This window comes from Lycorma delicatula, chromosome 10 (genome assembly GCF_047948215.1).
Source record: "Lycorma delicatula isolate Av1 chromosome 10, ASM4794821v1, whole genome shotgun sequence".
NCBI lineage: Eukaryota > Metazoa > Arthropoda > Insecta > Hemiptera > Fulgoridae > Lycorma > Lycorma delicatula.
This window is the reverse complement of record NC_134464.1, coordinates 41,809,955-41,834,175: the sequence shown is the minus strand read 5'-3', so window position 1 is coordinate 41,834,175 and position 24,221 is coordinate 41,809,955. Positions and strand designations below refer to the sequence as shown.

At 29.7% G+C, this 24,221-nt stretch overlaps 1 protein-coding gene across 4 annotated transcripts in view; it reads right to left on the bottom strand.

Annotated features, from left to right (window-relative positions):
* Window positions 1-10,237: 10,237 nt before the first annotated feature.
* The window catches only part of LOC142331569 (uncharacterized), a 31,564-nt gene continuing 17,580 nt past the window's right edge, over window positions 10,238-24,221 (bottom strand). For 2 of the 4 annotated variants that reach the window (XR_012758044.1, XR_012758046.1), the window contains exons 6-8: window positions 19,012-19,265; window positions 16,153-16,328; window positions 14,440-14,574 (exon numbers count right to left, since the gene is read on the bottom strand). Coding sequence is in view for 1 of the 4 variants with exons in the window: in XM_075377566.1 (XP_075233681.1) it covers window positions 14,413-14,574 (162 nt within the window). In the remaining 3 variants the exon portion in view is untranslated. Of the gene's footprint in view, window positions 10,878-14,366; window positions 14,575-16,152; window positions 16,329-19,011; window positions 19,266-24,221 lie in introns of those variants that run through there. The other 2 variants (XM_075377566.1, XR_012758045.1) reach the window with 2 other exon arrangements.

Sequence of the window (24,221 nt, the reverse complement as noted above, 5' to 3'; positions counted from 1 at the left end):
GACGAATAGCTGAGAAATGTAATTCACGGTGTACAGTAATGGAAGAATAAAATATCACAACAAGCAAAAGATGGTACGATCTTGTAGTTTCATTTTTCTACTACTAACATTCTAACTGTTGACTCATGTCTTCACATTTTCAGTCAGTGTTGATTGTTATGAAATGATGTATACCTGCTACATTAAGCATATAAAAGTGTGCCGCAACTGAATTTTTAACAGCGGAATAAGTTTATATTAGTGACATTCATCATCATCTGTAATCCATTTATGGTGATAAAACTGTTAATTTAAGTACTGTGAAGAGGTGGGCAATAAAATTTTATGCATCAAAATCTGGTAAAGCGAATATTAACGATGAACATGAACATTGCAGTGGTCAACCGGTTTCTGTGATTGATGAGAAATATCAAAAGGTAGAAACACCTCCTTTCGGTGCTTCTAAAACACTTTAGGAGATGTGTGAGTTGCGTTCGACAATCCACGTAGCTTCAACACAATAATGCTCGGCCACACACATCACATGAAACTGCCGAGGCCTTTGTAAAGTTGAGATATGAACTTCCATACTCACCTGATTTGGTGTCCTATGATTTTCAATTCTTTCTGCACTTAAAGAGCGATGTAACGGTACCCATTTCTTCAAGGAAATCAAACGATGCGACAAGATCGTGGATCAAGGAAAGACTGCTGACATTGTTACTTGACAGAATGAAAAAACTAATGGGAAAAATATGTGTAGCTGTATTTGATGATATGTAAAAAAATAAAAGTAAATTTTTTGTAATGATTAAAATGTACTTTTATACCGTAATTATTTCATTTGACTATTTCTTTTCATTTGTCAGTTATGAACAACTGAACACTACATTTCAGCCACTCATACTTAAAAAGAATTGAATATTCTGATAGCAGTTTAAAAAATTGTCTGCTGAATGGATTGAACCATCTAACTTGAAATATGGTTAAAAAATCATTTCATTTTGCTTTGCTTCTCAGATACACTTAACACTGTTGCTTATGTAGATAGAATTCTCATTACAATACTTATGTTTCCCATAAAGTGAAATTTCTGGATGTTTTATTAGATGATAAATTCTCTTGGGAGAATTAGTTTTGAAGTGTCTTAAGAAAACACTATGCTTATCATTGTTATTAAATATTTATGTCTACATATATTTTTGACTGCGCCTCTAAAACAGTTTAGCGACCTCGTTACCTAAAAGCTCCTAGTGAGCTACCTATCAGCGTGAGCGAATTAAGCAGAGTGCTATTCACCACCCGCTTATGTGTCCCAACCTCTCACTTGTCAAACTAAATCTACATCGAGGAGGCGCACCCCTTGTTAATAATTACTAAAAGTCATTAAAGTTAATAAAATAAAAGACTGCAATTTAGGCTGTCACGCCTCGCTCGCTGTATGCCAGCTAGTGCCTGTCCACCATTTAAAGCGCTTGGAGCTTGTATCTGGCTGGTCTTCCCACAGCGGCACTATAGGAAAGTATAACCCAGATTAATTAAAAAACTCTAGCGATGCCGGTTGAACTTCGCAACCTCATCGAGGAACTCCCACACGGTCCGACAATGCGGCTCTCGCCACACTGACTCGCTGTTTATGAGCGACCAGTTTTCCCCCTGACCTCAAGTTCCAGGGTGGCCCAGTCTCTGCCCCCCCCCCTCCCCGCAAGAGCAGGGCAGTCAAACATCATATGCTCGTTCGACTGGACCTCCCCGCAGACACACAACTCATCAGCCGCTAGGTGAAACCGAAACAGACATTGCTTCAAATCCACATGGTTGGTGAGCACTTGGGCACCAGCTGCCCTTAAAAATTAATTCGAGACATACCATCTCCCCAGATCCTGTATAAACCTATACAAGGATCTTCCCTTAGTCGTGGTGTGCCATTCAAGCTGCCATGCCTCCATCGCGAGGCTGCATAGCCTCTTCCGCAGGCAGGAAATGGGCAACTGAACGAAATTTAGATCTGGTGCATTGTGATCGCCGTTCCGCTCCGGTTCTAGCCCGGCTCGAAACCGCATCTCAAATGCCTGCCTCGGCTTCCCAACCTCTTCGCAACTTCCACATGGCTGCCCGAACTTTCACCACTAAATCGATTGGGAGAGCCTTTCCCAATACGGTGGTAGCCTCGTAGGAGGTTGTTTTAAAAACACCAGTGCATACTATAAAGGCTCTGCGCTGGGCACTCCTTAAATTTTGAAGCAGTGCTCTATTTCTATCCAACCTATGTGCCCAAATTGGCGCCGCGATCATGCTCTTGTAGACACCTCAGTACACCAAGTACATTTGACAGCCCGTAATCCTTCTGAGCAATCCTTCTAAGTTTGTGCATCACAGAGACGGCGTCCGCCGCAACTTGCTTAATGTGGTTACTAAAAAGCAACTTGTCATCAAACAAAACACCTAGGTACTTATGAACCCTTACTCGGCTGATTACACAGCCTTTATACTTTGTGGAGGTTACGACTGCTTGATAATTTGTCTGTACCCTTCAGAAGCATAAACTTAGTCTGGGGTACATAAACATAAATCTTTAAATTTTGCATGTCCATCCAGCCCTCGGCGGTTGACAAAGCCGCCTGCGCCCTATTCTCTAGCTGCGGTCGTGAATTACCACGAACTAAAAGGAGACAGTCAGCAGCGAAAGCCTGGGCCGTAACCCCATCTGGGAATGTCAACCCCAGAAATCCATCAAACACCAGGTTCCACAGCAGGGGACCAAGAACGGAACCCTGTGAGCTTCCCCTGGTGATGAATTTTTCCACAACTAGGTGCGCATCCTTAAACAGAGCCGTGCGGTTAGACAGATAGTCTCTTACCACGGCCTGCAGGGCTTCGGGAACATTGCGGTATTCCAATTCATAGAGGACAGAACTCCACAAGGAAGGAAATGGTGCCTCTATGTCAATAAAAATTGCCAAAACGTATTTGCAGTCAGCGCTTTCCACCTTGAGCATTTAAGATGCAATCCTTGGTGCCAACCCCTTTCATGAAGCCATATTGGCCTCGATTTAGAAAACAGTTCATATCGATGTTTTCCCAGAGCCGTTCCACAACCAGCCTTTCCAGCAACTTGCCGAGGACCGGCAAGAGGCTGATGGGCAGATAACTGCTGACCTCAGCAGGTTTAAGAGCACCCTCACCAAAGCCACCTTCCAGCAAGCTGGAAAGCAGCCCCAGCTTAGGCACCCCGAGAACAGTCAGCCAAGCAGCTCTCTTATGACAGGCAGCAGACGGTAAAAATATCCGGGTCAAGTTGGTCAATCCCCGGTGCTTTCTTCAATGCCATTCAAGAAACCACTCGATCTATATCTTTGGGTTCCACGGTCCGAACGCCAAGGAATGGTGTTTCACCCGCCCTAACGCCGATTTCCGCTTCACCCTCTGCAGCATCTGGAAACGGAGTATCCCGGAACGCCTGGTAGGTCACCACAGATGTTAATGTGTGGTCACAACCACCAAACCTGCACCGAACACTGGACAACGAAATCGTTTGAGTAAGTCGTTTTGAGTGTTTTTGTGAAAATGAAAAAACTCGAATATCGTGCATGAATAAATACTTGCATTTGAAAGGCAATACGCCTACGCAAATTAAAACCGAGTTGGGCGCTGTTTAGGGGGAATCTGTCCCACCATTTGCCACTGTGAAAAGATGGGCAGGTGAATTTAAACACTGTTGTACCGGCTTGGTTGATGATGAGCGTTTGGGACGGCCAAAAACTGCAACCGATGACCGATGTCATCAAAAAATTTCACTAAATGGTACTGGACGACCAACAAATTAAGGTTAGAGAGATAGCAGAGGCTATGGACATAAAGAACGTTGTTTGTAATATGTTAACTGAAGAATTGGATATGCATAAGCTATCCGCGCGTTTTGTTTATTCAAACTTCATTGTTTTAAGAAATTACCCATCATAATTGGTTTACCATCTATTGATAAGTTATTCAGTGATAATTTATTATTTTTTAAATTGTAAGATATTTCAACATTTTTAGTGGAAAATAATATCTGTAATTAATTGATATTGTCATATTATTACAAAATAACACATTACGATTCAGTATATTGTCGGAAATATAATAAATTAAACAAAAATATCATCCAAAAAAGTGTTTAAAATTATTTAATTTTAACAGTATAAATTAGTTTAACATATAATTTTAACATTTAATATTTGTTTATTAACGTAACAAATAAACTATATTTTTTCCTTTAAAAAGTGTTAAATTATCACCCAAATGTACCAAAATAATGACTTTGTGTCTTAAGCAATATAATCTATGTGTCATCATTTACAGTGGTACAAAACATTATGTCCACTTATTTATGTCCAATAAAAAATAAACATTTTGCATTACAACACCGGTTACAATACATCTAATAAGTTTGATTTATCAAAAAACTTTCGGTTATTTCATATTTATTTTCAAGTATTTGTTTTATTTGTTATATTTATTTTCAAAATTTCATATTTATTTGAAGTTAAAAAGCTAAAAATTATGCACAAAAAAACCTTGTCTAGCTGTCCTGATAAAATGTAAAAATGGCCTGGTTATGTACCTCGGGTGCTGAAATAAAAATGTTTATTTGTAAATGTAGTATATCTAGTAGATTGGTGGTAATGGGAATCAGAAAATATGTCGAAAAAATTAAGGAAAATTGTGATTTAAAAGTAAATAATGACACTAAAAATAAGTATATTAAAAAAAAAAAATGTTAATAAATATAATTCCTATTCTTTTACCTTTCGCTTTAAACTGATATATCAACAAAAATTACTAAATTTCGTTTTTTGTCCTTTGTATAATTGGATCCATGTCATTTCAATTACATTAAAATAGAACAGGCGGTAAAATATCATGGGCGATTATAATTATTCACTAAACACAGGAAACTGGATAAAGTGTAGAAGAAGAAATAAAAGGAGGAATAGAGGAAAATGAGAAATTCTTCTCATTAAACCGGAAATAATATTAAACTGTTAATTTTCTGACAAAACAGGCAACGTCTGAGGCCCTTACGTCTTACGATCATTCAGTAATCTTTACTTACATCTGAGTACTTTTAGTTTCTGAGGCTACTTTCCTCAGACAGCATCGCTTTTTTTGTATTATAGTACCAGCAAAATTTACTTCTAACATTTTTTACAAAAGTTTGTTCGTTTTATTTTAATAAACGTTTGGTAACTTAGTATATATTGATTTTGGTTTTATATATTTCATAATTTTTATTCTTTTGCTTTTTACATGTAGTTATTTTTTTAATATTTCGGTGGTGGTGGTTTGTGTATTCCATTATTGTGATGTTTAAATAAATATTAAGTGCCTACATGTGTTCGTATCTGTTTAACAATGCGCCTTTTTCATCCAGTGTATATGTTACGGTAAATTTGATTAATACGGTGATTACGGATAATTATGGGTTATTATGTATAATCTCCTCTAATGTTGAAGAAATTACTAAATATGTTGCAAAAAACATATGTAATTTTTATATGTAATAGACGAGGCTAGCGAGCTAAGTGAGAGTAAGCTGTTTGATTAGGTTATCGTGATATACGTAAAAATTGTCAGTATACTAAATCAACATAATCTAACCAAACACAACCTACGCAACCTTCGCCCGCTAATCATGATTAATTAACAGTAATATTTTGATTAATTATTTAAATTATGAATTCAGTAATAACTCCTAATAGTAGAGTTGTTACTTTACTTAATCAATCGTAACCAAATTTTTACTCGTGTTTCTTTGCATAACTGAGAAGGTTTTTGATATATTTCACCTCGAAAAAAAAACATATAAACGCAGTAATACAAATTTACCGCTTTAAGCACAAACTTTAATGAATTGAATTAATGAACTACGAACTGAGAGTTCTATCACTGTATGAGCTGGGTTTCAATTGAACGATTCAAATCAATCGAATGAATAATATTAAAAAAATAATAGAATTAAATTTACGTTAAATAAAATCTATACAATTATATAAGGAAGAAGAGGGTTTTTTTTTATATAGTCGCATCAACAATCAAAGTCATTAGCGAATTAACAGTGTTGTAATGTAACTGTACCGGTAAATTTGTAGTCTTGAACAAGCTCAAATCGACTATTCCTGAGACGTGTGGTGATATGAAACCCAACCACCAAAGAATACTGGTATTAACGATATACTACTCAAATCCAAATTTTGACTTCAAAATCAACTGATTTTTGGTAACAAGTCCACCACCAGACCAACCCGGGGGGTTAAAGGGTTTTTGTTTGTTCGAGAAAAATAAAAAACACTACTCGATCAATTGCAATCAAATTTTTACCCATTTTTCTTTATATAAGAGAGACATTTTTAGATATAGTTGTAAAGATATTAATTTTCTCTAAAGATGGGAATTACAAATTATTTTTATAGTGTGATTATCAGTAGAAAGTGTTTCTAAAATTTTAAAAATTATTTTCTGAAATACATTTTTTTTTTTTAAATACTAATTTACTGTAAAATATTTGAATTGTTAAAAAACGCCTAGTGAAATTTAATTAAAAAATAAATAAAAAGCTATTGAAAAATTTTATATTAATATGATATCTTAGTAACGCATGTTTTGTTTAAAAATTCAGTCTACTATGGAGCTGGTTTGTGTGAGATTTCCCTACCTCAAAAATATATTAAAAGTATATTCGCATTAGAGAATTTATACGCTTTACTGAATCTAAATATTAAAAAAAACGCAGAAAATTACTTTTGGAGGAAGACAATTATAATCAAATCTAAAAATTATTTGCATTAATTTTATTAATTATGGGTTTCTTCGATTCCGTTACAGCAACGTAAATTTCAGCACTACAAAATGGTAAAAACATAACAACTATACATCAATTACAATAGTTTATGCTCTATGTAGTTCTTAAATTTAATAATAAAATTAAGTATTTGTATCTGTAAGCATCAGCTTCAATTATTACTAATGGTGTTTTGTTCCTGTAAATGTTGGCAATTGTTCTTCTATCTCTATACTTGAACGCCAATTTTTTTAAATGCTGAATTTTATTCCAGTGTACATTGTCGAATGTCTTTTCTAGGTCTGAACTGTGCAGTAATTCTTCAGGTATTCCGTCTATTCCAGGAGTCTTTCTGCCATTCAAATCTTTTAATGAGTATTGTTTTTCCCCTTTCATCCTCTTGGACTTCCTCTGTAATACCGCTTTCTAATTAATTTCCTCCGTATAACTATTCAGTATATTCCAGCCACCTATCGACCTTTCCTTTCATATTATAAGTCGGTGTACCATGTTTAACACGTTATTAGATTTTAATTTATGTACCACAAAATTTTCCCTAACTTTCCTGTATGCTCAGTCTATTTTACCAATGATCATTTCTCTTTCTACTTCTGAACACTTTTCTTTAACCCGCTCTTCTTTCGCTAGTTTACACATCAAATTTATAGTATTTATTAATTATCGAAAGTTCCTTTTACTTTCTTCATCGCTAGCATTCTTATATTTTCTACGTTCATCCATCAGATGCAATATACCCTCTGATATCCACAGTTTTCTACAGGTTCTCTTTTTTCCGCCTAAGTTCGTTTTTGCTGATTTATATATATTATTATTTAAATTTATATGTTCTTCCAATTTTACCACAACTGGCAATTCTTCAGAATGTCTTAACATCACTCCACTCCCAAGTACAAAATAAAATTAATTTCACAACAGAAATTCTACGAATATCTTTAAACAGTATCAGAAATAAGTTAAATTAATTAAAATTTTTAATAATTTTTTTATTTTCATTTCTGCTGACGCAGGGGGAACCCGATGGGTTAAGTCCTACAGGACAATTTACAGAGGGGTAGTCAACTGCCATGGATCCTGGGTCAATTGATGTGCTGCTTAATGGCAGTTTCGGTTGCCCTGGGGGGTGCTTAAATAAAATTAAGGGAGAAAAAAGGGAATGTTGGTATTGTGAAGCCGTTGTTTTTCACTTATATTTATGTTTTATTTACTTTTTAAATTTTAATATCGGAGTCCTTTCCACCAAGTATTTTCAGTGTTTGTGTCTAAATTTTCTGTCTTGTTTAGTTTGGTGTTTTTAAATAAAATGTAAGGGCCCTTTTCCACCCTTAATATGACAAACCTGATAGTGATTTAATCCCTACTTTAAAGAGTGTGACAAGGGCATATAACCAAAAAAAAAAATAATATCCTCCAGAAAAGATTTTATTAATATTATTTTAAAATTTAATAATAAACATAAAATTGGTATAATTCATATTAAAATAATCAGAAGTACGAAATTTTTTATATTTTAATTTATTATTCAGGAAAGATAGAATCACAATATTTAATTAAACAAAAGCTATGAAAATTTTAACATTTATTTTTTAAATAATTTTTTTTTGTACAGATATTATATGTTAATCATTTTAAAACTGATATTATTATGAATTAAAATTACATAAAATTATAGAATAAATAGTAACTTATACCTGTGATTTCAATTTGTATAAGTATTTCATTATAAATAAAAATAAATAAGCTATATTAATTATTATTTATACCTCCAAGACGGATGTCAACAACTATAGAAATATTTCATTGTTGCCAGTGACTTATAAAAAATACTGTGAAAATGTTATTGAATAGATTAGAACCCCAAATAGATCACATATAGAAGGGTGTGAAGAAGGATTTAAAAAAAGACGATCATATTCAGAAGAATTACAAAGTCTGATCGATTCTAAAATATTACATATCCAGAAACAAACCTATCTTATATCTTTTACAAAATTTCAGAAAGCGTATGATTTTGTGGACAGATAGACTTTTTTCAAATTTTGAGAGAATATGGGTTGACCAGAAAAATTTTAACCTCATTAAACTCACTCTTACAAACACATTCTCTATATTTAAAATTACAGGAAAAATAGGCAAACCTTCCCTAGTCAAAAAAAGGGTTGAGACGAGGTGATGAACTATCACCGATCCTATTTAAATTGGTTTTGAACAAAATAAAGAAAATCTTTTGTGAGATGGATGATTTGAGTGCAAAGACAGATACACAAAAACCGAAACATCAAAATAGGATGCCTATTTTTTGTTGAAAACCTATAAATAATTTTAATATTATAGTAATATTTTACATTCACAATAATATTTTGTACAATGATATTTATTTAATACAATTTTTTTTATTATTTATGTACAAATGCCATACAAAAATATAAAATAAAACAATCATTTTGTTATTAACCAATATTTTTAACCAAAATATTACATTTCAATCCCCACAACAAACAGCTTTTGTCATAATGCATTTAATTTTGTAACACAATTCAATAAAAATTAATACATATCAATTAGTTCTGTTTTATCAATCTATCCAACCACCCCAAGGGGCCTGCATCATATCAATGGTGCAGGCCCAGCAACTGCAACAATATCAATCTGTAGTTAAAATAAACATAACAATTATATATATATATATTATATAAATAAGTAAGTTTGTACATTACAATAGAAAATTATAAGAAACTTTTATCATATTCACCGTTGTCATTACAGCCTGCTTATTATAATAACTTAAAAAAAATTATCCAAGTATAACTGTACAATATTACCAAAAGATGTTAAAGTAATTGTAACCGGTTAAAACCATGTCAATATAAAAACACCATTACATATACACCATTATATATATATATATATATATATATATATATATATATATATATATATATATATATATATATATATATATACTTTTTTTATTTGAAATGGAATATTAATAGTTTCAACAAAAAAAATCTGTATGACACCATAATTATTAAAATTATACTAACATACAAAATAATTATACAAATCTATCAGAATAAATTGTGAAGATATAAATCACATTTAAAGTTTATGATCATAAAAATGTTATATGTAAAAGAAATTAATAAAAAAATGACCAGCAATTTATTTAAAAGATTTATTAAATATACCAAAGTGATACAAGAATGTTAAGTATGTTGGCAATGAATCTTTGCAGATGATCTCCTACTAAAAATATCAATTGTCAATTTACAGAAAAACTTTCTAATTAAAATAAAAATTTTAATATAAATACAAGTAAAGTAATTAGCAACAAATTGTCATTATTAAACCAGAACCAGATATCTAGAAAAAAAAAGGAAAAACATTAAAATAATTTTTAAATTAGGTTTGGACAGCCACAGAAAAGCAAATAAAAACAAACACGGGAAAGAATTACAATAAAGGAATCAACACTTTTAAATCAACAAATTATTTTATAAACAAAAAATAAAGAAACAATTATTTGTTAATATAAAAAGAAATAAGTAATTACAGTAAAAAAAGCAGTAAAGTAATCATAATAACTTTTTAAACCAAATAACATCACTTGATATAAAATAAACATTATTAAAAAAAAATTGCATAATTAAAACAGAAGTATTAAGAGTATTTTTAAATTAAAGATAATAATTATTATGTACAGTATAAAATAATGGCCAATCTTAAATAAAATTAAAAAACGGTAGACCGAATAAACAATTATACCAGTGTAAAGTTAAGTAGAAAATGAACTCATTGTAAAAAAAATAGCAAAACTTAATGTTATTATAATAATTATTTTATCTCCTCTTTAACAGTTCGTGTTGCTTGAGTAAAATGCATGCAGCCTTCTACGTTTTCTGGCCAATCACAGACATTTTCAGATTGAACAAAAGATTTTATGGGAATAGCATATGATGTTTTCTTTCACCTTCACACATATAGTACAAAGTGCAATCTGCTTTATCTGGGTGGTATGATATTTAATAGTCTTCCTCTTCACACGACACTGCATTTGCTGTGGAAAAAATATATTCATTAGACTCTTAGTTTTCTGAACAAAAATATTCAAATTTTTCGAGATTTTGCTGGTTTTGCAGCTTAAAAAATGAGGGAAAATAAGGAAATTATATAATATTTTTCCTGGTATACACTATCTTTTCCATTCTTTTTTATGATTATGATGCACATACAGCAACAACTGAGATAAAGAAGACACCTGTCAGACTAACTTTCTCTGATAATGATGATGTTCACTATACACAATGGCCAGTCCCTACAGTGAACAGAGTGAATATGTAATTTGTAGTACTGAACATCACCAGTATTTTTTTAGACAAATGCAAAAGTATATTCATTTAAATGAAGAAGGCACAGGAAAATCCCTAATAAGCCCATCGTGAAATACTAGGTATTTTTAAAAAAATTTTGATTGTTGAAACAAAAAAAAAATATTTATACAAATAGATATTATTGTAAATTGTAGTTACGTACTAAATATTAATAGTGTATCAATCAGGATTGATAGGCTTTTTTATATTTATAAGTTTCATATCCAAATTCTAATGCTAGTTTCTAATTTAATTTTTTAGGTCCTGTTATTCAGTATTTCATGATGCACTACATATCTGTCAGAATATAACTCAACTGATCTGAAATTTGCTTTCTCTGTAAGTATATGAAGAGAAAGAAGCAGGCTCGTAGACGATATAATAGTTGCTAAACAACTATAGAACAGGGAATAGAAAAGTTGAAGGAAATTGATATACTTTGATAGGTTTGTGAACTGCAATTGCTCCATCCATCTCTCGGCAAGTATCTAAAAGGTATGTGCCCTCTGTGTGGCCTTGCAGTATTTGTTGATGAAGGTGACAGGTCTTGAAAATCTCAATAATTGGTTTGGAAGGATGAATATTTTTGTGTTTTATATAGGTACGTAGAATGCCGTCATGAGCAGAATGTCTGTCATGTTATTTTGGTATATCTACATTTGGAAGATTTATAGAGAAGATTGAGTTGCATCCAGTTAATTTTAAGATAATATCTACAATTGAAATTAAAAGAAAACGAGTAAATAATCACACTTAAATACAATTAGTGTTTGGGTATGGCTCAAAGAACTGTAATTCATTACTGCTAGTAAAGAATATAAAAAGCTAATATAGAAAGTAATTTTTATCTTAAATTTCAAATTTACTGTACCTTTTTATCACAAATAATAGAAAATTCACTTTCATTTGTTTTAAATAAATACTGATAAAGATCTACAGCATTTTTATAGATTTCTCAAGTTTATACATTTTGTTGATGACAATAATAATAATTAACAATATCTTTTGATTAATGATAATTCGTGTTTAATAATTTTAATTATTATTTAATTATAATTTTATTTTTTAAAACTAATTCAATTATCTTTTGAACAATATATTTAATGTTCTTAACACAAAATTAAAGCAATAATAGATAATTAAAAAAAAAAAGTATAACAAAAGAAATGAAAATTAAATAAAATAAAATATCAAACACATCATTTTGATGTGTTTGATATTTTATTTTGTTTACTTTTCTATTGTTTTGTATGTAAAGTCTTAAAATATCCATCTTATTATAAATCTCAAATACAATTTACTTAAAAATTACATTACGTTATGGATACAAGCACAATTACAATTAGGCACTTACATCAGTTCAATTTCAGTCTGACAATTCATGAGAAATTTCTGTATTATTTATCCTTATGAAAAAACTAAAAAAACAGTAACATGTAGGGGATTCAAATCCATTAAAAGTTCTACTTTTAGTAGCTACTTGAATCTGAGGTAGTAGCATCGCAAATCAATTAATATCAGGAATATTATCTACTCACTCAAGTAAAGGATTACCACCACTTAACCTCCATTGGGGGGTCTGGGTGAATGGTGTATAATGCAGTCAGATAATTCCACAGGGCATACAATTTTAGAAATGGAAGACTGTTTTGCTTAATAAAGAAAGGTTAAATTTGTTTTCAGGTAGCTGTTTAATACGTAAAGAATAGAGATTAATTGAGGCATATATTTGAGCCGAGGTTGCTGATCACTAATACGCAGTTCCCATCCTAGGTACCATAATTTCTCAAGGAAATGAAAGTGGAAACTTGGTGTCCACAGCGAAGCTTGAAATACTCCTACTGATGGGGCTGTTTTTCTTATTATGTGGTCCACTACAGATAGATGGACTGGATTTTTAATTATTCAGTCTCTTCATTAATCCTGGATCCATTCCTCCCTTGGAGTGTCTAGTGGGTTTTATCTGATTTCTAACTGGGTCTGTACCTTGGATATGGACACTTTAGATATTTAGATAAATGTTGATTTCTTTTAACAGAGTAACAGTATTTAAAATAACACAGAATTTCAAATAATTTGTAAAAGTGGAGATGTTAAGGGAATGAAAAAGATTTATTGTATTCCAGAAGATGAAGGAAAAGTAATAAAAGATTAAGAATAAAAAAGTCTATAAGAAATAAAACAAATGGAGCTTTACAATTGCAACTACCAAACATAAATTAAAAGTTATTGAGAGATTGAACTACATCAATAAAATTACTGTGAATAAGTTTTCACATATAAATAATGAAATATGAGGGAAATTTATTGTAATTAATGGACAATGAAAAACATCACTTATATTTTTTATATTCCTCACACTTCCTCAACAGCTGAAGTCGGTTACATATCAAAATCCCATTATGATTTATAACAATATTTTTGACAAAGTGAAAAATACAATGGAAAAACATTTCTTTCTTTTCCTAGTATGCCTGGTGTTGCATGCTCATTCTTGGAGATGTTTGTACAATACTAATTTTCATGAATGATTTGTATTTCATGTAAGGTCACTTACAACCAATGAGATTATATATTCATCTTCTAAGCAACAGCAGTTTTATACTCGCTTACAGTCTCTTAGTGATAACTGAATTTTATAGTGAATAAAAAATGCCAAGCCTTATTCGAATTTAAATTTTGTGACAGCCACTCTGGCAAACTAACAGATATTAAGTTATGGCATCTAATGGACATCCTCAGTAAAGAATCATTTATTTAACTACAGATGTATGAGCAGAAATTTAGTGGAAAAAATTCTGTTGGTATTTATAAACAGACATTAATAACTCTACATAATGATTATAGAGATATTATTTTTATATATTAGATAATGAGATGGTTATTAAAAATGTGTCAATTCTAAACATACAGACTGAGGAGAATATGGTTTCTTTAATAATTATTTAACCGGGTTGCAAAAAGTAAAGGTTATTTGGATACTCAAAATTCACGAAAAAAATCTATCACATAATATTTCTATTCTACTCCACAGTTAGTTAATTTCATTCAGCTTGGAACAATAAGATAATTCTTACATTAAGTAAGTAAATTAAACTAGCGATTTAAAAATTGGTTATTGTTATACAGAATGTATACAGTATAATTTATTATTTTATTTTTGGTAAAGAACTTACGATCTTTAGTTGTATAACCACCACCACCAACAGGATTAGAAGTTTCCTAAGGACCATCATATTCCGATTTTACTGTGTAACCATCTAATTCTTGTCCCATTGCATTCATTAATGGGAATTTTCCTGTTCCACAAGACCCTCTGAAGTCTTCCACAACTACAGACCAAACCATGATACCTCCAAATCCTTCTTCTTTTAACCAAGCCATCTACAAATGAAAAAATTAAATATAATTAGTAATAGTTATTTATACCTTAAAAAACCTGCATCTTGTAAAAATCTGTAGTTCTTTTTGATGTTTACTACAATATGTTCACTTTACATATTGGCTGCCAACTCTGTAGGATTTATGAAACCTCCTGTGTGTTCTTAAATTCTGAGCCTGTTGCGTATGGAGTTTCACTATTGTTTAAAACTCTCCTCCATTCAATTGTCATCTGTTTAGCATGTTTATTTTATTTTAAATACACACAATATGAAATTTACTTCATTATCTAAAGTTGGATTAAGAGATTTTTATTTTTGTAATATAATAATTTGTTCAGTTTGGATTTTTCAGATAACTCAGCCAATAAATTTTTTCTTTCATTTAACTACTTATAGTGTAAGGTGATACACAATAGGCATAGATTTACAAATAACTTATATAGACCAATGCTACTGAAAAAATGTATAAAATGTGCTTTATTGACAGGGCAAAAGTAAGTTAAATTTATCAACTGAATTTTCTTCACAGTAAAAAATAGTAATAATAATAATTGAATAATTCATTCAATGGAATAAATGATAGATTTGCATAAAATTCATGTAATAATTTATTTTATTTAATGGAATTTACAACTACATAGATTCAGACGTTTGGCTACCTCTGTTATATCCATTGAATTGCAGACCATGATTATTAATTTGCAGTATCATTTTAACAACATTTATATTACACAAGTAAATGTAATTTTACCCATCATGCCTGATAAAGGCATATGAGGTTCTTTATAGATTGTATAAATGTATTAAAAAAAACAATATTATTCTGGAGCTTATAAAAACCTAATAAAGAAGATAGATTAAATTAAAATACTATACTTACATTATATATTCACACAAATTCATAATCTCTTTTTTATACACATACATTTTAATTCTTTTTTATCCACAATCACAGTTTAGATTATTATTATCATCTTGGAATGTTCTTTGATCATTTACATACATTACAACTGTAAATAATTAATGTAAAACAGGTTCAAAAACTTACAATTATGAAAATTAACTATATCATTACTTATTTTTAGTAGAGGACCACAGCACAAAACAGCATCGTTTCATTATTCACAGAAACCATTCAATAGACCTATCAAATTATTTCTGTGTTTGAAATTTATTATTGAATAAAAACAAAAAAAAAACACATTGATATTTATTTCATTTCCATCAAATTAGTACAGATTAGATAGGTATCTTATTCTTTTTACTGCTTGTTTTTCAATAATCATTTATTGTAATATTTAACAACGTTAATTTACTATTTTTTTACTAAATATTTGTACCCCTTTGTCAAAAAGTGATGCTGATTCTTTTAATAAATTAAGTCTTGCATTTTTGTGATTATAAATATTATATTGTAATTGTAAATATCATTTATGCGTATAACATTAATAACTTGTAAATCTTTATGTAAGTTTATTGTATTAATATATGTAATGAGTGAAATAAGATGTGAATCCTTAGACTTGTACTAGTCTCTTCAGACTACAATAGGACTAAGTGAAGCGAGGAGCTTGCTTACAAACTGTGTATGGAGGTGCTGAATCATCAGGAGCCGAGTACATCCAAAAGAAGCTGAAGATCTTTAAATTTTTGAAATCCTCATGAATGAAACTAAGTCTATACATACTGCTTGTACGGGAAAGACGCTGCCGTCTTATACGGGCAAGCGGTGGCTGGTAGAGCTTTCCCCTCCACCTTAGCAAAAAAAAAAAAAAAAAAAAAAAAATCTAGTTGTAAGAATGGGAGAGAGGTTTTAATCAGTAAGAGCACTAACCTGCATGTACATAAATATATACCTCTAAATACATTTTAAAATATAATATATATATCTTTTACCTAGGCTGGTCAAAAAGTTCTCACCCAACACAGATGTGGTGCAAGTATGACCAAATTACTATTTAAGTATGATTCTTTATATGTTATGCTATGAAGGATCAGATGTATACATTTAGAATACTAAATCGTGGATACCGGTGTTCTTTGGTGGTTGGGTTTCAATTAACCACACATCTCAGGAATGGTCGAACTGAGAATGCACAAGACTACACTTCATTTACACTCATACATATCATCCTCATTCATCCTCTGAAGAATTATCTAAACGGTAGTTACCGGAGACTAAACAGGAAAAAGAAAGAAAGAAAGAAAGAAAAGATGTATACGTTTATTTTCACCGTTGTATAGCACAAGAATAAAACAAACAAGTTTGATATTTTTTTGGAATATGGATAAAATTTATTAAGTTTGAACTGTTACTAAGTACTTGTGTTAAAAATGGTAATTCTAACAGACATAAAAAAAAGTTTTAAATTCACTTTAAAGAATTCTTCGTTTTCATTTTTTTTCAATTAAAAAATTTTTTTTTTAAAAGTGAAATTTAAATTTCAATTTAAATTTTAAATTAATTTTAATTAATTTTAAAATTAAAATTTTAATTAAATTTTTTTTAAATTTCAATTAAAAATTAAAATTTAATTTTTAAATTTTTTAAAAATTAAAAATTTTTTTTTTTTTTTTAAAAGCTCAGCACATCCAAAACCTGCTAACACTGAAAAAATCATTAAAAATTTCCCAATGTTGTATTAAATGATCATCGACTCATGACTGTGTCCGCTACAATTATGCACATGAGCAAGTTGACATCGCAAACATTTCAATTCAATAGATGTGTCAACTACATCTATAACCATTTTAGGTGTGAAAAACTTTCTGCTCTATGGGAGCTGCATTTGTTAACAACTGACCATAAACTTCTCAAGGCTATTATAAATTTATTTAAATATAATTCCACTCAGTTTCTTCAACGTTCTATTACACAACATGAAACACAGATTCATCGTTACATGTCACAGACCAAAGAATAATGGTTGTGTGAAATTGTGGCAAAGAAAGAGAAAATGGTTCAAAATAAAAAAAAACACGGCTACGCATTTTTTTCTGTTATTTAAAAAAGATTCAGCTGGGAAATTGTTATTTCAGTAGTTTTCAACAGTTGAAACTCAATAGAATTTCAACCACGCTGATTATTATCGATACATGTAATTCAAGAATTTGTGAATCTATTACCGGTCCTTTTTTCCAGAAAATTAATCTTTAATATTGTAAATTAAATACTGTTAGTTTCTTTTACAAAATAATAAGAGATTTTGCGGTTACTGATAAATCTTCTACTAATGAAAGATTTATCGATTAAATTTGTTGTTTATGACTTAAGTATTGAGAAAGGAATTCCATCAGTAGCAACTGAATCTTTAATTTTTATGTGCAAAGTCCGTGTTTTAATTTCTTGTATATCGACCTTAAAATAATAGTAATACAATAATTTGGGTCCCAGAAAAATGTAATCACTTTTTTTGCCATTCTATAAAAGAATAATTTTCACGTGTAGGATTCCTCTAGTTTAGTAGAGACCAAAAGACAAGCCAAGTCTTAATAGCTCTACATTCACATAGCTAATTAGCAGGGAGCAGATCTCACATTTTAAAATTTGTACTTAGAATCCCAACTCGATACTAGAATATTGTTTCTTCCAGTATTAGAATAACGATTCGGTATTCTACATACAATGTATTAAAGATTGTCAAGTTTTTCCTTTATTTTTAACTACGGGTCAGTCAGAATCTCTCTCCATTTACTTGTTTCCTGAAATATAAGTCTCCATTTATTTTCCCTCAGTTCCTGAGGGCCTGGGAAAAAAATTTATGCAAAAAAGATTTGTGCAATAAAAGAATCCTAAGTTACAGATTAACGTATTAAGGATTTACTGATTTCTTTTATATTTAAATTTGTGAACAAAATTCTAAAAATTTTACTTTATTTAAATTCAAATACCTACCGTACAAAAATATTGTACTCGTAAAAATATTACTTAAATTAAAAGAAACTACATGTATAAATATGGATGCAAATTCATGTTTTTGAATTAGACCGCCTAACGTCATGCATTATTTATGTTAAATCATAGAATATTATTGCTTCACTTCAGTCAATATTATTTCCTTAAAATGTAACATTAGTGTTATTTGAAGATAAAAGCTGGTTTAGCTTCTGTCACTTATACTTTAGAAAAAACTGTTGAATCTTTATTCTTAACATCGTATTCATTTTCGTATAAAAGATTTATAGCATTTAAAAAAAATACCAACTAGGAATATGAACCAAGAATTTCACTCTTTTAAACTCACCAATTTGTGAGGTTATGTTTGTATTCATAATAAATGTGATCACCTCAAAAGTACCTCTTTTTTATGATGTATATATATATATATATTTCTTAAAAATTTAACTTTTTTCTTATTCTGAGATAAACACAGTGATGCATGCAATCGGTAAATTACAACTTCATATGTAATACTACATAATTTCAAATTAAACTAACATTACAGAAAACTCAACAGGTTGGTCTAGTGGTGAACACATCTTCCCAAATAAGTTGATTTAAAAGTCGAGAGATCCAGCGGTCAAGTCGTAGTAATCAGTTATTTTTACACGGATTTGAATACTAGATCGTGGATACCGGTGTTCTTTGGTGGTTGGGTTTCAATTAACCACACATCTCAGGAATGGTCGAACTGAGACTGTACAAGATTACACTTCACTTAAACTCACACGTATCATCCTCTGAAGTAATACCTAAACAGGAATAAGAAAGAACATTACAGAAAAAAATGAATGTTTGTTCCTTCATTAAATTTGATTGCTTTCCATAAATAAAATCATTTATTTTCAAGGTTATGTATATTTAATTATGAATATGAAGATGTGACTATCCACTACAAAAATAAAACAAAAAGGCATTTCTTCAATGAATTTTATTAGTTAACGTATAAAATTACTGAATTAAAAAAAAAATTTTATGTTTTGAAAAATAAAGTACAGAAATGATAATTTAGATTCACCTACTTCAATGCAACACCTTATTCAGTCATCAACATCAAATGTTACTTTAAAATCTTATTGGTCGCCTGAGCTTTATTAGTCTGTCATTTTTAACAGAGATTAGTAAGAATGAAATTTTTTCATTCTTACTACGGCTTACAACAGCTGAGAAAAAAGGATACACTAACTCAGCCTGTATTTCAAGTTGACATTAATTTTAATATAATTTTTACAAATAAAATAGATAGGATTACTAATCAATCATGTTATCGGTTGAAATATCTTTGCTTAATCACTTACAAAAGATGTTCGAGTCATTTTAGTCGTTATGATTCTTTCAATTTTTGAATGCGGTAATTACTGTTAACACTGTATTAAGATTCTATTAAGAATTCTCTTATTCAGAAAACTTGTTTCATTATAACTTGTTTCTGACATTATCCTTTTATTTATCTCTCTTTTCATTCTGTCTAATATCAGGACCGATTAGATCTGTTTCATTCTCAATATCTTAGGTTCTACTGAAGCAAGGATAACGTTTTTTATTTAGGTTTATTTTCACCTTTATTTTTGCCGGTAAGTTTAAATTTCAGATTTTTGACAAGTAGGCTAGCTTTGAGTTCTTTTATTTATCTCTCTTTCCATTCCATCTAATATATCAGGACTAATTACATCTGTTACATCTTAGATGCCTTAGGTTAAATGGAAGTAAGGATATAGTTTTTTATTTAGATTTATCTTCACCTATTTTTTACCATAAGGTTGCAGTTAAGATTTTTTACAAGTAGGTTAGCTTTGAGATTTGTAAACTATACTTTTCACCAGTAAATAAATTTTTTCGATACAATTTTATCACACTGTCTATAAAATTTATGAAAAGATATACGAAGTATGTAGAGCAATATTTTTTCACTAAGGAACCTATTTGAAAGGACTCTGAGATTTCATTCGAAATTCTGAAATAGTTTCAACAAAAAAAATTTAATCATAGTTTTTAGCCAAACTACTAATAACTGTATATTTAGAGGAAATTATTATTTTGCAAATTAAACCTTTATCCCTTCTATCACCGACATTGTTATTAATGGAATAATCGTCCTTCCTGGATTCCATTACCAGCAGATCAAATTTACATTTCTTTATTGAAGTTACAATTGTTGTAATATACAAGTATGTATAATTTCTCCCTCCCCATATTTAATCTGGACTCGGGTATGTTTCTTAGTAAAAGTTACATTTGTCTGCTTGACCGGTTAATCAGTCTTTTATACTTATTCAGTGCACAATGGATTACAAATATTATAACCGCTACAATTCTTGTTTTTAATGTTCAATGAACTCTTACAGCATTATTCTACAGTCAATTGTGTTAGTTTTTTTTATTTTATTAATTTATCAGCTGTGCGATAGATGAGGTGAAATTTAAGTGTAAGAACATCATTACTGACTTCTTATTAAAAATTAATCTGTATTAACAGATAGAAAATAAGGCTGGAACTAGCAGTTATATAGAGGCATTGGCAAGACCCCAATTCATATTTCACAGCAAATTGAAACCGATGAATTTTGAGTGTGCATGCAAAAAAACGTGTAATCAAAAAAGAATCCCAATATTATTGTCCATTATGTCCTTTGCAACCGGCTCTTAATTTAACTCCTTGTTTTGATTAAATCTACCGTAAGTACATTTAGGCTGGTTTACATTTAGTTTCAATTTTTATAGTTATTATTTCCATTTTAATATTTTATGATATTTACTACTGTTTATGTTATTCCTTTTAACTGTTTTTCAGTAATGTAATGTATTATGATCGTAATTGATTAAATATTAATATTTTGTTTGATGATTATATTAAATTAATAATTATCAATTCTGATATTTGTATTTTTATTTTATGTCTCGCCCAGGATAACAATTTACTTTGTTTAGCCTACAAAGTTCATAATATAACGCTTCTATTACTGTAGATTGTACAGTATGAATAAAACTAATGAAAGTATAATGAGATAATTATTTTGTTGTTTGGTGGTGAACGCATCTTCCCAAATCAGTCGATTTGAAATTCGAGAGTTCCAGCGGTCAAGTCCTAGTAAAGTCAGTTATTTTTATTTGGATTTGAATACTAGATCGTGGATACCGATGTTCTTTAGCGGTTGGGTTTCAATTAACCAAAAATAAAATATGAGTTTTTCAAAAGGAAAATTATAGTATAGATTTTTCATAGGTTTCACTTAAATTAGTCTAAATAATTCTCAATTTAAGTCTATTTATTGTAATTGAAATACTACTAGTTGGAATATACTTACATGGAATATTTTTGCTTTAAAAAAAAAGGAAGTATTTTTGAGAATTGCTGCTGTTTTCAGAAGTGATTCATACTTTATGTCTGGTTGTAAAAAATGAGGAAAATCTAAAAATCTGATATTTTCCTTTAGATAAAAAGTAGTACCCGAGTTAATTTTAAAAGCCAATAAAAAAACAGTTATTTACTGAAGATAAAAATTGAAAATGTTAAATTTAAATTATCAGCTGGTTTGATAGAGCTGAGTTTTAAAAGATTCACATATTTCCACCATAGATAGTTTGAGAATAAATAATGTAAAAATTTAAAACTTATTTTTGCAAAAAAAAAAAAATATACGATGATTATAATAATCATACCAAAAAATTAGAGATCGGGAATTAATATTTATATTTCTAAAATTATTAAAGGCATATGATTCAATAGAAGCTCTAGTTAAAATATTGAAATAATTTGTCAACTCTAAAGCATTATAAAATAAACGTACTCAAAAGTTAAAATTTAAGGTTGAATTTTCAAACCCATTCAAATAAAAATGACAGTAAGACAAGGTGATGGTCTCTCACATCGTTCAATTTTGCTCTGGAAAAATTAATTGAAGAATAGAATATGAAAATACAAATACTTGTAAACAAAAAAATGCAAAAGTAAGCATCTAAATGTTTACATTTTAATATTAGCTGATGACATTGTAAAGTTTAGATAGGAGAATGAAATTTCAAGAATCAGAAAAACGTGCAAACAAAATAAATCAAGCTATAAATTTAATATAATGGGTTTGAATAATAAAAGTAGATAGATGCAAACCATTAAAATTTCAGAAGAATCAATCAAAAGAGTCAAAAAGTTGAAATACTTAGGTAAAGTCATTACTGTGAATGTTTAGAAAAAAAAAGATATTAACTGCAGAACACAAAAAATGAAAAGTGGCTTTCATCTTAAAGAAACATGAAATAAAAAATTCTTATTAAAAAACACATAAACACTATAAAACCATTGTTTTACCTAGTACGGATGGCATACAGAACTTCTTAGGAAAAATCTAGTAATTGCCAAAAAAATTACTTTAAGGAAACTCTACTGCGAAAACTCAAATATTTATAAAATAACCAAATTTTGAAAAGTCATAGAATTAGAAGAAAAGTCATGGTAGAAAAAACTCAAATTTTATGATCACTTGAATGAAATGGATGAAACTAAATTAATAAAACAAATATGTAACTTTTTCTAAAAAAGGGAAGCAATTTCTCAATGATGGTCGATTGAAGTTCTCATCTGAAGATCTCAAATTATTAAATATTTCCAAAGAAATAATTTTTGATAAATTCTTTCAGAAAATTTGTGTTTGGAATCTACATTTCCAAAGAAACAGAAAATGAAACACGGTGACTGGACCAAAGAAAGGAGAGAAAGGTTTAGGGAAAAATGAAACAATTTGGAAAATAAAGAACTGGACTATGCATGGGTGAGCCTTTGAAGGTCTAATCACAAACAAAAACAGGATATGTTATAACGTTTTAAATGTAGTTTAGCTTATCAAAACAAAACTGAATAAATCTGTTATAACACTCTTGACTATTGATTCTGTACATTATTTTAGTTATTAGTTCATATCTTTTTGCATTGACAATTGGATTCACACATTTATACATTGAACTTCCCTAACTGAATGACTGTAATTACAAAATTTATCAGAAACATCAAAATAAAAGATCTCAGGCAGATTCACTTTATAATTTCATCCGGCTTAAGAAGCCAAATTAAAATAACTTGATCAGAAAATCAACAATTTTTCTCACTAAGACTAACTTTTTTAAAGCTATAAAACTTTTTTCAAAATCAACAAAAGTAGCTTCTTAAAACAATATAGTACATTTATCTAAAAAAGTGTCTTCATGAAAATAATTTAATTTAAAAACATTTCATTACAATGAATAAACATTGAAAAGTATTTTTTTTAAAATAATGATTACCTTTACATAGTCATTTGCCGTTACTTTGGCCTAAGTTAATGTGTATTAACTTAAGCCAAAGTAACAGAACCACCCGCGAACTTACCCATTCATGTTCCATTTACTTCAGCTGGTTTACATAACTCTATGATAGTAATTTATGATAAAAACATCATGAAGTGTTATTTATAAAATTATATTCACTAAAAAAAGTTTTCCCTGAAGTCTTATACTGTTCAAAAGTCTTATGGAATTTAAAAGTTGAAAAATTATAGAATAAAAGTTGTAAATATTCAAATATGTAAATACAGCACAGAAAGAAAAACAACAGGAAGTATAGAAACTGGTTTACAATGTTACAAATTAACGTTCAAGACTTTGTACCTAATTAAAAAAAAATTAGTTTAACATTCATTCTCAAAGTGGGTGATAATGCTCCCTTGTGAGCGCTGGAG